General features: G+C 37.7%; 1 protein-coding gene across 1 annotated transcript in view; it reads left to right on the top strand.

Annotated features, from left to right (window-relative positions):
* Nucleotides 1-16,855, top strand: part of HERC2 (HECT and RLD domain containing E3 ubiquitin protein ligase 2) — a 439,756-nt gene that overhangs the window by 155,977 nt on the left and 266,924 nt on the right. Inside the window, exons 23-34 of the mRNA XM_006898588.1 lie at nt 2,288-2,458; nt 3,557-3,660; nt 9,380-9,530; nt 11,953-12,167; nt 12,494-12,626; nt 12,738-12,865; nt 12,956-13,151; nt 13,486-13,616; nt 14,370-14,543; nt 14,621-14,757; nt 14,867-15,018; nt 15,744-15,935. Of these exons, the coding sequence (XP_006898650.1) occupies nt 2,288-2,458; nt 3,557-3,660; nt 9,380-9,530; nt 11,953-12,167; nt 12,494-12,626; nt 12,738-12,865; nt 12,956-13,151; nt 13,486-13,616; nt 14,370-14,543; nt 14,621-14,757; nt 14,867-15,018; nt 15,744-15,935 (1,884 nt within the window). The remainder of the gene's footprint in view (nt 1-2,287; nt 2,459-3,556; nt 3,661-9,379; nt 9,531-11,952; nt 12,168-12,493; nt 12,627-12,737; nt 12,866-12,955; nt 13,152-13,485; nt 13,617-14,369; nt 14,544-14,620; nt 14,758-14,866; nt 15,019-15,743; nt 15,936-16,855) is intronic.

Below are 16,855 nucleotides of genomic sequence, written 5' to 3'. Positions count from 1 at the left end.
TTTAAAAAAAAAAACTTGCAATTTGGGATGTATGCAGTATGAATCTAAGAAAATTTGAAGTCATCAGAAATGAAATAATGAAATGATATACGTAAAGATGAATGTCTGGGCATTAGTGATCAAAATGGCCATTTTGAATCAATATGGTCTACTATGCCAGTAATGATTTATTGACTAGGGATGATATATTTGTCATCAAAAAGTACATTTCACACTATGAATGACGGAAAATGTGAAAGACAGTGTGCATGAGTTTTGTATATAAACCAATATAAAAGAATATTTTAGGATTTATCCTAAAGTAACAGGATTATCAGTGATATGGATCCAGAGAAATTCTGTTATGAGTGTTGTTAAAATTTATGTACCAAATATGCAGAATTTAAAGACTTTTATGAACTTGTGTGGTCTGAAATGGATTACACATGTAATTAGGATACATTGAGATGTACTAGGTGGAAGCAAGAAAGGATATTTCAAAAGTATAACCTTGTTAAGAGATGTGATGCTGGAGATTGCATGATAGAATTTTCCAACACTTAATGCAGTGAAATACACAGGAATAAAATCAATTACTTCTCTATGGAAAGATGATGGTAAAGCTTACTATCAGTGAGGGCCCATTTAAGTTCAATTTAGGGACCAATTGTGAAACAATTAATTGCTCATATGCACATAAAGAAGGAAGCTGAAAAGAGTTAAAAGAAATCCATGAGAGCCAGTAATCCAAAAAACTGTATTGTGTGAAGAATGCAGCATCAGCATTGGAGGAAGACTCTCAACCATCTACAGCACACATATGGCACACTTTTTGAGTGTGGAGAAAAAAATACTGATGATGCCAAAGACTACGGCTTTCAGTATAGTTACACTTTGACCTAAAGGAAAATACATTCCCACAATTAGACCATTAAACTTCCCCTTCTCCCATCTTGATTAACTGTACCTGCTGGATCCCCTAGATAATTTACAAATACAAATTATGAATATTTATCAGAGGACATTGTAATTGTAGATATTTTACAAAATATGTGTTTTTTAAGTACTTTGAGAAATTTCTACTTGGCTATAATATTTTAATTGTGATTGGATATTTAATTTTATCAAGTAATCTTATGTATCGATGACCATAGAATTTCCTTCTTTCTTTCACTATAAAGTATTTAGTGATACGTGTTTCGCTGACATTTCATTTCTGTAATTAAAATTCTCTTGATCATTCTGCAATATATTGCTCATATTGTATGCAGTTGGTCTTTGTTTATTTTAATGTTTTTAAGCAAATTTGTCTGTAATTTTTCTCTTAATTCCCTGTAACTTACTAATAATTTCCTTATCTTCAGAGGAAAAGTAGCTATACACCGGAAGATGACAACTTACAGATATTTACTCTGTAAATATCTTGTTTATGTTCTAGGTGACTGAAAATATTAGCTAATGAAAGGAGAAACTACCTGATGATGCAGATAATAGGAAAACAAAATTGATAGATTCTGTTACCATTGGTACTGTCTTTTTAGAGTGAGCTAGATAATTTTCTTTTTTTGAGGGTAAGGGCTTAAGATTAGTAGAATTTCCCTGCATAAGCACCTTAGTCTGGAGTCATCTTAATATTTGTTTTTTTGGACATCCCATGTGGGATACCAGCTTTTTTTTAAAAAAAATTAAAAGAATTTGCAAGAACTGTACTATGTATATTCATATCTGTTTCAGTTACATCTTCTGGTTGTTTAATTTTTTTGCCAAAATACTTGCTTGCTTTCTTTTTGCACATACACATATCTTAATGTATATATGCAAATATTTGAGATTCTTTTGCCTTTGAACAAGCACAGTGGCTCTCCTAGCCACAAAAGAGTATAGTCATAGCATGGAAATAACTAGAAAAGACACATATTTAATTGTATAGCTCAACAAAATAGCACGAGGTGATCATAGCAGTGTTACCATTCTGTTCCTGGTTAAGAAATGCAATTGTGCCGCATCTCAGTTGCCCTCCGTACCTGTCTATTCACTGTAATCACCAGCATCTTGAAAAATACATTCTAAATTCTTTATTTCTTAGATAGGATCAGATTTACCATTTATGTGCTCAAATGGGTTTGTTTTGTTATCATTCCATATCCTTTCTGAATTTGTTTTGTGTGTGTCTTTAGCTACACAGAGATATGTTGAATTTCCATTGTGATTGTGGGTGTCTATTTCTTCCTGTGGGTCTGGCAATTTGTCCTTTCATTTTGTTTATTTATATCTATTGATTGATTGATTTTGGTTTCTGTATACACAGAGTCATTTTTTACAGGTCAGAACTATAGAAATAATGAAGAGGTGACCCTGATCCGTAAAGCTGATCTGGAGAACCACAATAAAGATGGTGGCTTTTGGACAGTGATCGATGGAAAAGTGTACGACATCAAAGACTTTCAGGCGCAGTCAGTAACAGGGAATAGCATTCTTGGTAAGGCTATGTCTTGCTTCAGCACTAAGTTTCAGTGTGCCATTTTAAAACAAAATTTTGCTCATAAATGATGTCTTTACCATTGCTTCAGCTCCACACAAACAACTTAGGAAAGGGACATAACTTGACAGAAAAAAAAGACTTGGAGTGCTTATTGATGAAGAATATAGCCTTCAGTATGAATTACATTTTAACATAAAATGAAATTTCTCACTCCTGGACCATTTAACAACATAATAAATAGAAAAAGATTCATATAATCAAGAAATTTCATTTTACTTGTGTCCATAGTCAATATTCATGGAAGAAACATTTGAAGAAACCAAACAGCATGATACAGTGGACAAGTGTAATGCAAAGGAAATTTTTTAAGTGTTAAAAGAGCAAGGGTATCACTTTAAAGGCTAATATGTACTTCATAAAACTAATATTAGCTAGACTTAAGCATGATGTTTTTAGCTGCTTCATAAGACCAAAAAAGAAGTGATGCTTTTGAATTGTGATGAAGAATATTGAATATTCTGCCAAAAGAACAACTAAATATGTCTTAAGAGAAGTGAAGCAGAGTAGTCTTTGGAAGCAAGTGGTGAGATTTCATCTCTTAAACTTTAAGCATCTTATCAGGAGGGTCCAGTCCCTGGAGAAGGATGTCATTCTGGAAAAAGAGGATCAGCAAAAAAACCCCACCAAAAACAGAGGAAGACACTCTAGGAGTTGTATTGATAAACTGACTGCAGGAGTGGGCTGAAGGCACAGCAAAGGTTAAAATGATGGCACAGGATCAGCAAGCTTTGCTTTTGTTGTATATGAGGGATCACTGTGAGTCAGAGTAAGAGTACTTAACAACAGATTTAGTGACTGTCTTACCAGTTAATTCTGGGACATTGGAGCAGTTTCTCATTGTTCTACATTGTTTTTATTGAAACATGTTGTTCTGAATTAGTCCATGCAGCTTTAGCAGGGTGTGAGAGATGATTATTCTTAGGTATCGTCTCACTTTTGAGTTAACCAAAAGATTTGTTGTAGATGTTAAAGCAAACTATATTTTTTAAGTCATAGTGTTTTATAATTATTCCTTTTGTTTCATTTTTATTTCAGCTCAGTTTGTAGGGGAAGACCCCGTAGTTGCTCTGGAAGCTGCTTTGCACTTTGAAGATACACAGGAATCAATGCATGCATTTTGTGTGGGCCAGTACTTGGAGGTGAGACTTGTGTGCAGGGCCTGCTATGTGAACAACAAGAGACTGTGTGTGTTTGTGATTGGATGCCTTTTCTCTTAAAGAGGGACATTAAGTGAACCTTTACAGGACTTCATGTCTAAACATGATTATACTGTAAGGAGTTTTTCAAATATATAGCTACTTGTGCTAAGATTTAGAATTAATTTACAAGAAAAAAAATTTTTGCTTCAATTTTATTGTACACATGTGTAGAAATTTGATATGAATTATTTTTTTGATTAAAATATTTGTGCAGACCTGCATTTTTAAAGAACAACCATATATTAATATAATTCCTTTTTTTTTTCTTTTTAAAAAATTCTTTTTATTAAGAGTGCTTTTGGAAGTGGGAAGGTAGGGTTGCATAACTTGTTTAGACAATAGTGGTTCATATATGTGAGTGGCCTGGAGCAAAAAGTGCAAATCTGCAGTTGGCATCAGGGTCAGGAAGGTTGGCCTGGCTTCTCAACCTGTAGTCTTGAGCAGGTCACATCTTTTTTCCGACCTCAGCTTTTCTGTCCAATGGATCTGTAGGCTGGGTTGGAGCTGTGGTACTAAGCCCACCCTTGTGGGAGGGACGCTGGAAGAAGACAAAGGAGGATTCTAGATTTAGAATCCCTTTCTTATGCATCCCTTATCATCAGCAGAGGTCTCTCTTATATGCTTATATACTTATATGCTGAGTGATCAAGAGCTTCTCTGGGCCAGTGGCCCTGTGGTAAACAAGAGTTCAAACAAAACAACCTGTGGAACTTCCAAACCCCAATACCTCTTTCTGTCAAGGAATTTCAAGTTGTATCAACATCCAAGAAACTACCCTAATCCAGTGTCCGAGACACTGTATATTTGTAGTGGTGACACCAAGTAATTCATGCAAATAATTAATTAGCCAAAAATGCTTTCTCTCTCTTCCTGACTTTGCATTAGGCATGGCTCATAGCAAAGAATCCATTGAGTTTCTAATACTGTAATTTGCATGGGAAAGTACCTTTCTCCTACACTGCATCTAAGTTAAAAAAGTGGCCTGTGAACACCCAGACCTATTGTTGAGAGTAGCATGCTTGGTATACAGCAGCAGATTATCAAAACCCAACCCAGCCCACTGTCATTGAGCAGATTTCGACTTTTTCCTGACAAGAAACTTGTTAGGACAAGGGGGAGCCACCGTTGGCCTTTTCCAAGGCTGTAATGTTTATAGAAAAGTCCACCACATCTCCCACCTGTGGAGGAGCTGTGGGTTTGAGCCACCAGCCTTTCAGTCAGCAGCTGAGAGCTTTAACTACTGTTACTAGCAGGCTCCTTTAGTACAAGTTACCAATGGTTATTATTTATACACTATGTTTCTTCCTGTGAGGTTGAAACATGCTCAGAGTGCCCAGAGATGGTAGTGTCCAGTACTGACAGTTGTGGACACCCTGGAGAGAATCACTGTGTTCTACAGTTTTGATCATTAAACCTGAGGAAGTGAATCTCGATGGCCTGTGGACAGAGTTACTAATAGTGGGAAAACAGAGGGGCTTCATCTGATAGTGACAGAAACCGCAAAACCTTCATATGACGACAACCCATAATCCTCATTCCACTTTAGCTGAGAGAGGCAGAGGTGAATACCCCTTCCCATGTCTTCTTCAAGGCTGTTCCATAACTAGATCTAATTTTTAAGAACTGTGGGGTGTGTTGGCCATAGGCCTTGCTTCTGTGAGGTCAAAAGTCAATAGGAAAGTCAGGCTCAGGACACCAAACCTAAAGTTGTCCTCCTCATCCCATCCACCAGGATGCTCTAAGGCACCCAGGCTGCCTCCTCTGTAGGTGGTTCTTAGGTCTACACCTCCACAGTCTTCCCAGGGCTGTCCCTATCTGGCCCAGAGGAGATGGTGACTCTAGGCTGGACATTGCGCTTTCTGGGTTGCCATAGTGGGTGTATCCCTATAGGGTTACCGTGGAGATTAGGGCCTGGGGAAAACAGGAGCACCATACCTGCTTGTCCCTCCATCTTACAAAGTGACTGTCAGGGACATGTATGGTACTGCAGGAGGGCCTAGCTGTCCACCAGAGAGAAAGGTAGGTGGTGAGAAGCCAGTCCCGGTCCTGCAGCCTTGCCGAGCTTCCGAGTCCACAACCCTGAAGGAGGGCTATCTCAGAAGATCTTGAAGCCCTTCAGCAGGATCAGGGTGGGTGCCTTCCACATGCTCTGGGCTAGAGATGACTTCACAGTGGCCAGCTGAGGCTGGGCCATCATGGCACCTCTTACAGGCTGATGGTGGAGAAGATGTTGAAGGTGCAGCTGACCAGCTCATGCTGGGTGAAATATAGTTCTTTAAAATGGAAATATATCCTCCCTATACCCAAAGTTTCAGGAAGACAAGGCAAAGTATTATGTAACAAAATTTGCAAGGAGCTGGAATTGGAAAATCAAAAGGGCCAAACTTGATTGGTGTTTGTTAAGCTGAAGGAACTAAAGAACAAATTCAAGCCACAAGTTGACGTGCTTAAGGATGCTATGGGCAGAATACGGAATGATTCAGGAAGCATTGAAAGAAGATGGGAGGAGTATTACAAGAAATAACCTATGATCAAAAGGCAATGGTGATGGAGGAAGAAATTCAGGCTGCTCGGAAGGACATGGAAAAAAATAAAGCCCCAGGAATTGATGGAATACCTGTATTTCGACAAACAGATGCTGCCCTGGATGTGCTTACCAAATTGTGCCAGGAAATCTATAGGACAATTACTTGGCTAACTGACTGGAAAAGATCATATTGATTCCCATTCCCAAATAAAGGTGACCCCACAGAGTGTGGAAATTATCGCACATATTACTATTACCACACACTAGTAAAATCCTGCTGAAGATTATCCAGAAACGACTGAACAGTATATTGATGGAGAACTACCAGAAATACAAGGGGAAATTAGAAAAAGTCATGACACTACAGACATTATTGCCAATAGATGGATCTTGGCAGAAAGTAGAGAGTATCAGACGAGTATCTATCTGTTTCATTGACTATGCAAAGGCATTTGACCGTGTGGATCACAACAAATTATGACTAACCTTGAGGAAAATGGAAATCCCAGAACACGTCTAGTTTCTCTGAAAATTCATTTAGGGTCTTTGGAAACTCATGTGGCCGAAGAGAGGTGAGTCCTTGGCTTTGTCCTGTGCTCGCTGGGGGCTGGCTCTGGAGTGCTTTGTTGGCCAGAAGCTACTTTTTTGGCTAATGAGAGCCCCGGATGCAAGTCTGGTTTCTTTGCAAATTCATTTGAGCCCTTAGGTCTGTGGCCCTGGGACCTGATTTTAATTATTTTTGGTCAAACCTTCTAAGCTATATAGCAGTGGTCTATCCATTTACAGAGGTAACTCGTGGTTGCTATGATGCTAAATACTGTGATACTGATGTGTCAAATGTGATTATGCTTACCCATAGTGGACAGTGTTTGGTAGAGCTCCCTGATTAAAACAAGCTTGGAAGCAAGTCTGACATCCACTTCTGAAATAGCTTGCCTCCAGAAACTCTATGAACTTGGAGAAATGATTGAAGTTATACAAATGTTCAGGTCTTTCGTTCATAGGGTTACTATTAGTTGTCTACAACTTGACGACACTTAACAACAACAACAACATTATTGGACCAAGAAGCAGTCCACAGAACAGAGTAAGGAAACACTGCATGGTTCAAAATCAGGAAAAGAGTGTGTCAGGGATGCATCCTGTCTCCGTACCTTTTCAGTCTTTATGCAGAACAAGCTTTCTGAGGAGGAATGTAACGTCAGGTTTGGAGGAAGACTCATCAACAACCTGTTTTGTGCAGATGACACATCTTGTTTGCTGAAAGAAGAGCTGAAGTGCTTGCTGAAGATGGTCAAGGACTGCAGCCTTCAATATTAATTGAAGCTCAACATCAAGAAGACAAAGATTCTCACCACTGGACCAGTTGGGAACATTATGATAGATGGAGAAGAGATTGAGGCTATTAATAATTACAGCTTACTAGGCTCCACAATCAACATCGATGCCTTTTGAGTTGTGATGCTGGAAAAGTCTTGAACATACCATGGACCGCCAAGAGAGCAAATAAGTCTGTCTTGGTGAGGGTGAAACCAAGTTTTTCCTTGGAGGCTAGGATTTTGAAATTCCATTTGGGCATGTGGCCAGGAGAGAAAGGTCGTTGGAGAAGAACATCATACTCAGAAGGTTGGAGGGCCAGTGCAGGAGATAATGACCCTGGATGAGATGTATTGATATAGTAACAGACAATGGGGTAGGTGTGTTGAAAAGTGAGACTGGATGGCAGGGTTCAGAGCTGCTGTACATAGGGTCACTATGAGTTGCAGGCTATTCAGTAGCACATAACAACAACAACAGTAACAACACCCAAAGACAGAGCTGATGGCCTAGTGGTTAGAGGCTGCATTGCAGTCCTGAAAGTACACTGTTCGTTTGCATCCACCTCTTCCACCACAGGGGAAGGATGGACAATCTCCTTTCATGCAGTTAACTGCCTCTGAAAACCCACTCTGGGTTCAGCTGTGCGTCAGTTCCAACTTGATGGTATACAACAACAAAAACATCCAAAGGCAGGCATTCATATTCATCAGGTGCTCCATGGGGGGGAAATGGGCAGTCTCTTCATAGCTGATTTTACCCTCTAAAAACTTACTGGAAGGTCAGCTTTGAATTGGTTCTGACTTGCTGGCAGTAAACAAGTGAGTGGATGAGTGAGTATTCAGGATCATTGAGCTTTATATAATAAGATTGACTTTGCGATTCCAACTCATAGCTATTCTCTTCAGTTTGTTGTGTGTTTTTTTGTTTGTGTTTTTGAGGCTTTCAGCCTTTCATGAGGACCTAAGAACTCTTCCCATTTTCTACCTCAGAGTGCCTGGTGGATTTCAACTGCCAATCTTTGGGTTGACAGTCCATGTAATGCAATATACCACCAGTGCATTTTTATGTAGATGGAGCAAACTCTGCTGCCATTTGGTTATTTCTATTCTGTAGCCCTGCATTGGGTTTCTAAGGCTGGAAGTCTGTATGGTCCTATGGAACAGCCAATGGAGCATCTGAACTTGGAGTTAACAGCCCAACACATAACTCACCATTTCACGAGTGCTACAGGGTTATGATATGTGATATTGGGGAAAATGAGTTTCTTTTTGATTTATCCAGTGTGACTTAAAAAAAACTTAAGCTAATTGTTATTTAGATTTTGGTTTTCATTTAACAGGACTTCATTTTGTGAGAATACATTTATTCTATGTGTATATATATAGCTTTTGACTATAGCAGTGAGTTGTGAATTTTTATAGATAGGCATAATTTAGTAACTTAAAAACAACAATATTTGTTAAAATTTCATTTCTCATTGGATTTATTGTACATGTATTTATATCCAGTAGATTTTCTGAAGCCCTGTCTCTGGCAACTTTTGTTTCCTGCTCTAAGGAATTTTGTAACTAAATCCTTTTTCTTTGCTTTGATTTTTCTAACAGTAACAGCTTTCTATTTTGTAGGGTGTGTTTTGCCTATATGCTCTCTGTTTAGCATGAAAGCATTAGCTTATTAACATGTAGAAATGGGAAACTGGAAGAGCTTAGTTTTTCTTGTCATGTTAGTAAGTTGTTTAAGAGCATGAGCTTGCTTTTATTTTTTTAATGAACTCTGTTTTCTTACACTGATGAAAAAATTTCTTTCTCCCAGCCTGATCAAGAAGTCGTTACCATTCCAGACCTGGGAAGCCTCTCTTCACCTCTCATAGACACGGAGAGAAATTTGGGACTCCTTCTTGGCTTGCATGCTTCCTACTTAGCTGTGAGCACACCGCTGTCTCCTGTTGAGGTTGAATGCTCCAGTAAGAAATTTTTATTTTCTGTGAACTGATGATGTAAGAATTTCTTTTTGTTGAGCCGTAAGTACCATTACAGGCTGGAGAGAACTGCCCAGTAGCTGATGAGGAAAAGTAAGGATGGCCAGACTAGAGCAGTCAGTGCAGAATGACTCAGCATGGCTTTGCTTGGAGTGAGATCTCTACAAAAAGGAAGCTTCCTGCCACATAGGCATGCACATTGTGACTTCTGTCACTCACAGTTGAGGTGGTAAAGGACAAATTCTCTTTTTTTTCACTGTGTCTCCAAACATCACTTGTGTTGTGAATTATCTTTAATTATGAATAACTCTTCTGTTTGAGGATTGTTTCTGTCAGATTTTGTGACAAATGTAGAAATGGCAAAGAGAGAAAGAAAAAGAAAAAACCAAAAAAACCCAACCAAATAAGAAAAGTATAGAAATGGCAATCTTTATAACCTTGTGAAGTAATAGAGATTTTTCCGTGTCCCTTAAGATGAATTTAAATTTTCCTTTATGGTTTGGTTTATTTCTCCATCTGTCCATCCCCCATCCATGTGACAAACACATGTTGAGCGGTTCCTGTTTTTAGATTCCCAACCTGAGCATTTAGGGTGCAAATATGTGCGAGGTCTGCTTCCCCCTTAGGTTGCTCCTTGTGGTGGAGATGCAGATAGGGATCCTTATTTGTAAGCAAATAGGGTAGTGTAATAAAGACTTTCACAGATTCTTCTGTAAGTTGCCAGGGGGAAAAAAGGTTTCACAGAGATGACAGCAAATAACTGAAATCTGAGTCCTAGTAAGTTGTGTGTGTGAGTCTGTGGGCAGAAGCATAGAATATAAGGGGTATCGTTTAGAAAAATAAGTTCTTTTATTTAAGGGGTTAATTGGTCTCAGGAGGGGCTTTAGTATGTGACAGTGGCCAAATTCTGAGTGTGAATATAATGTATATCAGGTGCTATGTTGCCTGCTGATCTCTCCAGGTGCAGTGGGTTTATCTTCTTGCCTGAAAACATGAGGCACAGCAGAGAAAAACTTTTTTTTTTAGGTCAGCAAATTGAGAAGGCAGCAGGCAAGGTTGGTGGTACAGCGGTAGAGGATGTTATATGGGCTTTCATAGTTGGCAGCCTGCGCAAGTAGGTCTTTTTGTAAAAGAGAGTAGGTGAACTGTGATTTTGAATGACGGGCATGAAAACCCTGGTGTTCTATTTAGAACCACAGTGGGTTGTGATCAGATACATGTTTTCTAAGAATAAATGTGGCAGATTGAATTGGCAAATAGAAATTCTCAAGGAAAAAACAGTGTATCCCACATTTGATTGTTGGGAGTTTTACAAGAGTGATTTGATGGGTAAAACATTGATGTCTTGTATTTGGTGAGTTTCCCCTCTATTTATTGCAAACTGTTGCAGTCATTATTCCTAGTTGACCTTCTAAGTGGCATTTTCTTGTCTGGTTTGACCTATTCTATGTTTAACATGTAAATCTTTTCATCATTTGTTGGATCACCATGTCAGTAATGAGTGAGTCATCCCTTAGGAAAAATTACATGCTATTAAATCCACTCTATTCTTTCCTTACAGATGCTCTTTGTATAAGTAGTCATCTCTTGTGATGCTTTTCTCTTGGGATGTTTTTCTATTCTAATCCTTTCAGCAGGATACGGGTGGACTATCTCCTCGTGTGCAAGTCACTGCCCCTGAACACCCTCTGGAGGGTCAGCTATGAGTCGGTTCTGACTCGATAGTGCACAACATCAGTAACAACCATCCCTTCATATATGACATTCCCTTGCTGGATGCTGTACATTTTTGTCTTAGTTGTTCTTTCCATGGAGAATCTTTTTTTGATCATAAACTAGTTCAGTCCTTTTCTTCTGTACACATAATCATAACTTTTGGTACTGATTGCATATAGTTATTTCATTTGAGATTTAGTGATTAGTTGTATAATTGTTGCTTTTTGGGCTAACATCTTTTTTAGAATGCATAGATAATCCCATCTTCACATGATGCCTGCAGAACAAAAATGGCTCCATGGATGTTATCTAGAAAATATTGAAAGGAAAGTACAGTAAAGTGTGTGAAAGTTGTAACTGGTACAAGACAGACCTATCAGAGAAGGAAAACTCAAAATATTTTTCCTAAAATGAGTGATAAAGTGTTAAGCCTGAACCCTGTCAAAGGTGAAAAACATATGAGACTTGGGCAAACCAAGCTCTTTCACAGATTTACTGTGTTGAGTACTGGCTTCACATATATATAGGAACTACAGTTCGATCCTGTGTAAATAATTATATATAAATTTTATGTAAAAGATGCTAAGTTTTACCTTTTAAGTATTTATTCAGCATCTTTTTTCCTCTTAGTATTTGTGTATGTTTAATCAATGTACTCTGCCTTCTGTACTGTGTGCTCAACATTATCCAGAGTGGCTCCAGTCATCTGTCTTCTCTGGAGGCCTGCAAACCAGTCAGATCCACTATAGCTACAATGAGGAGAAGGATGAAGACCACTGCAGCTCTCCTGGTGGCACTCCTGCTAGCAAATCACGACTCTGTAACTACAGATGGCCATTGGGTGACCATTCCCAGGCTTTTCTGCAGGCCATTGCTGACAACAACATGCAGGACCACACTGTCAAGGTGAGCTTGCTTCTGAGGGTCAGTCACAGAACAACTTTGACCTACCAAACCACCTGCTGAGGAATCTTACTGATTGTCATTGTGTTTATCTCATTACTTAACATGTGCATTCTTTTCTGATCTTTATTATTAACTTAGTCCAGACTTGGTTTCATGTGTCATTATGAAGAATAGTTTTTAGGTGAGATGCTGGTATGTGTAACTCAGTATACAGGCAGCATTTTAGACCCAGTACTGATTTACAAGTACTTTAAAAGCTGTGACCAGTTTGGATTTTGTTGGTATGAAGATTGCCCTGACATAACCTCTTTCCTCTTCCTTTGCAGGACTTTCTGTGTCAAATAGAAAGGTACTGTAAGCAGTGTCACTTGACCACACCAATCACATTTCCTCCTGAGCATCCTGTGGAAGAAGTTGGTCGCTTGTTACTGTGTTGCCTCTTAAAACATGAGGATTTAGGTCTGATGTCAAGTTTCAGTCTATTTATGTAGTGTTGGGCTCTAGTGATACATCATCATCATCATTATCCTTCTTTTACCTCTCTCTTTTTTAAATGTCTTTTGTATACAGGTCATGTGGCATTATCTTTAGTTCATACAAATACACTTGGTATTGAGCAAGTAAAACATAGGACATTACCTAAATCAGTAGTGGATGTTTGTAGAGTTGTCTACCAAGCAAAATGCTCACTAATTAAGGTAAATAGATTTTCAGCCTTTCCTAATGCAATCCAGACAGTTTTTTAAACTAATTGTTAAAAAATTGTCTTTTCTTACTTAACTTTGCAGACTCACCAGGAGCAAGGCCGTTCATACAAGGAAGTCTGTGCTCCTGTTATTGAACGTTTGAGATTCCTTTTTAATGAATTGAGACCTGCAGTTTGTAGTGACCTCTCCATAATATCAAAGTTTAAGTTATTAAGTTCTTTGCCCCGTTGGAGGAGGATAGTGCAGAAGTTAATTAGAGAACGAAGAAAAAAGAGAGGTATGATAAAAGATAAAAAATTGCAAACTATTTACTTTTACTGTTCTAACTGTAGCTGTATTTCTAAAATTAAAGTATACTTAAATTACTCTTGCTGCCATTGTGTCTGTTTTATGTTACATGTGTAACATGTACCACATATGTAACAGCCATCACAATTACATGCATGTATAATCCATCACCCTAAAGTTTACCCCTTTGTAGTCATTCCCAACTCCTTGACTCCCAGATCCTCATCTCTAGTAACCTGCCATCTGTTTTTCATCTCTGTAATTTTGTGATTTTAAGTGTAAGTAGATTATTTTTATTAAAATAAATGTCTTTTAAAATACAGTTCCTAAAAAGCCAGACTCTACTAATGAAGAAAAAAATGGAAATGAAGAGAGTGATTTAGATGAAGCTTGTGTTTTAGATACCAGTCCTGTAAATGTGGACAGAAGACCTGTTACAGTTAAATCTCCAAAGGTAAAATACTGTCTCTAATTTTCAAACCATTTAACTAACAATACAGTATATAGCAAAGGAATCTATAGTGTAGAGAACATAGTGAATTTTTATAAAAAATGTGGGTAATTGGGCAACATTGATGCTCAGGGTTGTAGTATGGTGGTAAGATGCTTCCTTTTATTTTCAGTAATATATTATTACTGATTCACCATTGAATATATCCTTCCTTACCAACACTGTACACCAGGTTAGCTTTTCCAAAGTATATTGGATACCTTAGTCCCTTGCTCTTCATCCCCAAACCCCTCAAAAAAATCCTACCTCAAACCAAAACCATTGGCTTTGAGAAGATCCTGACTCACAGTTACCTGCAGGACAGAGTACAATGTCCTGTCCAGTTGCTGAGACTTGTAGATCTTTACAGAACCAGAGTGCAGAATCTCCCACAGAGATGCTGGTGGATTCCAACAACTGACCTCTTGGTTAGCAAGTGAATGCTTAACCACACATTATAAATTCATTAGTAAGCGTGGGAGGAGATTGTCCATGTTTATTCCCCAGAGCAGCTGGTGAATTAAGACTATGTACCTTTGTGTTGTCAGTGGAAATTCCTTTCCTCTGAGTCTCCAGAGCACCCTAATTTACTGTATTAGTTGATTGAAATTAGTTTGCCAGTTTAAATCCAGAGGCATTTTCATTCAAGTTTCATTCTGTGTTTCATTCAAGTGACTATTTCATAACTAATGGTGAAATTTTTTTCACTGTTGTTAGGATAAATGGCAACCACTACTGAGTACAGTTACAGGTGTCCATAAATATAAATGGCTTAAGCAAAATGTACAGGATCTTTATCCACAATCTGCACTTCTTAATACAATCACTGAATTTGCCCTTAAAGAAGAACCAGTGGATGTGGAAAAAATGAGAAAATGTTTATTAAAACAGGTAAACTTTGTTGAGAACATGTTTCTCTGCGTGGCATAATATGCCCATCGCTTGAGCTTGTGTTTAATATTTTGCAGTTGGAGAGAGCAGAGGTTCGTCTGGAAGGGATAGATACAATTTTGAAACTGGCAGCCAAAAATTTCTTACTTCCGTCTGTGCAGTATGCTGTCTTTTGTGGATGGCAAAGACTTATTCCTGAGGGGATCAACATAGGGTAAAACTTTATAACATTATTTTTATAAGGGAACCAGACCAGAAAAGTTAGTTTCATTAAACTTCAAATTTTGATACTGTTCTCTATTAAAATTATTTATCTTTAAAAGGGAGCCCCTTACTGATTGTTTGAAGGATGTAAATCTCATACCACCTTTCAATCGAATGCTGCTGGAAGTTACTTTTGGCAAACTATATGCCTGGGCTGTTCAAAATATTCGGAATGTTTTGATGGATGCAAATACCAGATTTAAAGACCTTGGTGAGTATTTCTTTCTTTTTTATTTGGGAAAAAAAGGGAAGAACAAAGCCTGGTATTTAAAAGGCAATATTGAAATTGATGTAATCACAACATTCATATCATCATGATTCAATAATTGGACTCATATAAATAAATTAGGAAAACTTGCAAGAGCTACCTTTTTTTAGCTTTTATTAAGTTACTAAGTATTAGAATCCTAATAGACACATCTTTTTATTTATTCAGGTTCTAAACAATATAGGCAGATACACAGTTTAAAAAATGTTAGATTTTAAGTAAAAATTTTAAAAAATTTTAAGTAAAACCATTATATTTTAACATTTTGATGTGTCACTTATACCATGCATTTCAGAATGTCCATATTCTCTGTTAATATTTGCTTCTGAAGTTGTTTGAACATCTACTGAGAAATGATAGATTTGATTTTGTAGAGGGAAGGTAAACTGTGTGTTACATTTGAAATGAAATTAATAGAATGTCAGTTATAATAAGAGGATATTTAGATCAGTGTACTAAAAGATAGAAAGGTAGGTAGGTAGGTAGGTAGATAAGAGGTAGATGTCTGTTTGTGGAATGAAGGTGGTGGGACATATGTCACTTCAGAGCTGCTTGATATCCTCACTCTGTGGAGATCTGATGAAAAAGAAAGCATTGTTAATTCTTTCTTCATTGTGTATTCTTTTATCTCTGCACAAGAAATTTATGTGAGTGCCAGTTTTTTTTAGGTATTCAGCCTGTTCCCCTGCAAACCATTACTAATGAGAACCCATCAGGACCAAGCCTGGGGACGATCCCACAAGCTCGCTTTCTCCTGGTGATGCTTAGCATGTTGACCCTCCAGCATGGTGCAAACAATCTGAATCTCCTGCTGAACTCTGGTATGCTTGCTCTTACACAGACGGCACTGCGACTGATAGGTAAGTCAGAACCAATGAAGGAATTTTTCTTTTACTTTTCAAAGAGGGGAGTGAACTGGGGGAGAAGGGTGGGCAGGGAGGAAAGTGCAACAATGAATAAATGAATGGAAATCTAAAATCGCTGTAAATGTTCATTAAAATTAATAAAATAAAATTTAAAATAGATTTTTGCCTTGATTGATCTCCTGTTATTTTTTTAAATCTGATTTGAATGAAAATTTGCAAAGAAATTGGTTTTTGTTCACTGATGTGTATGCATTTTTTGTTTTCTTCCTCCCCTTTTTCTCATTCAAACTATAGTGTGTATGTGCTGTTTCAGAATGTTAATTGTGATACACATAATGTTAGGAGCATCCAGTGGCATCACAGTATTTGTGTATTCAGAACTGGTTTATTTCAGGCAGCGTAATGTCCTCTAGACTCATCCATATTGTTTAGTTTTTCTTGAGTTCTTCATTGTTTTTCAGTGCTGGGTAATACTCCATTGTGTGAATGTACCATAGTTTCCCTAATTAGTCATTTGCTATTGTCAGAATTACTGAAGTAAGCATGCGTCACAGCTATGATTTTTTTTCAGGTACATTTCCAGTAGTGGAATCCCTGAGTAAGGTGTTAATTCTATTTTCAATTTTTTGAGGAAATACCAAACTAACTACCATAGTGGTTGTATCATTTTACATTCCCACTAGTAATACATGAGCATTTCATTCTCTCCACATCCTTGTCAACGTTTGTTGTCCTGTTGAACTTTGATTTTATCTTTAGGGTGAGATGCTGATTGTTATTTTGATTTAAATCTTATCTTGAGCTTTTTTCATAATTTTGTTGAATATGTGAATATCTCTTTTCATATATTCTGTCCATTTTCTAATTGAGTGGTTTACTTTTTTCTTTTGGAGGTAATGGAGTATTCTATAAAT

The sequence above is a fragment of the Elephantulus edwardii genome, unplaced genomic scaffold, assembly GCF_000299155.1.
Source record: "Elephantulus edwardii isolate Elephantulus edwardi_28Jun2011 unplaced genomic scaffold, EleEdw1.0 scaffold00234, whole genome shotgun sequence".
In the NCBI taxonomy this organism is placed as follows: Eukaryota; Metazoa; Chordata; class Mammalia; order Macroscelidea; family Macroscelididae; genus Elephantulus; species Elephantulus edwardii.
The sequence above is the reverse complement of the archived record's forward strand: the minus strand, read 5'-3'. Positions and strand labels throughout refer to the sequence as shown.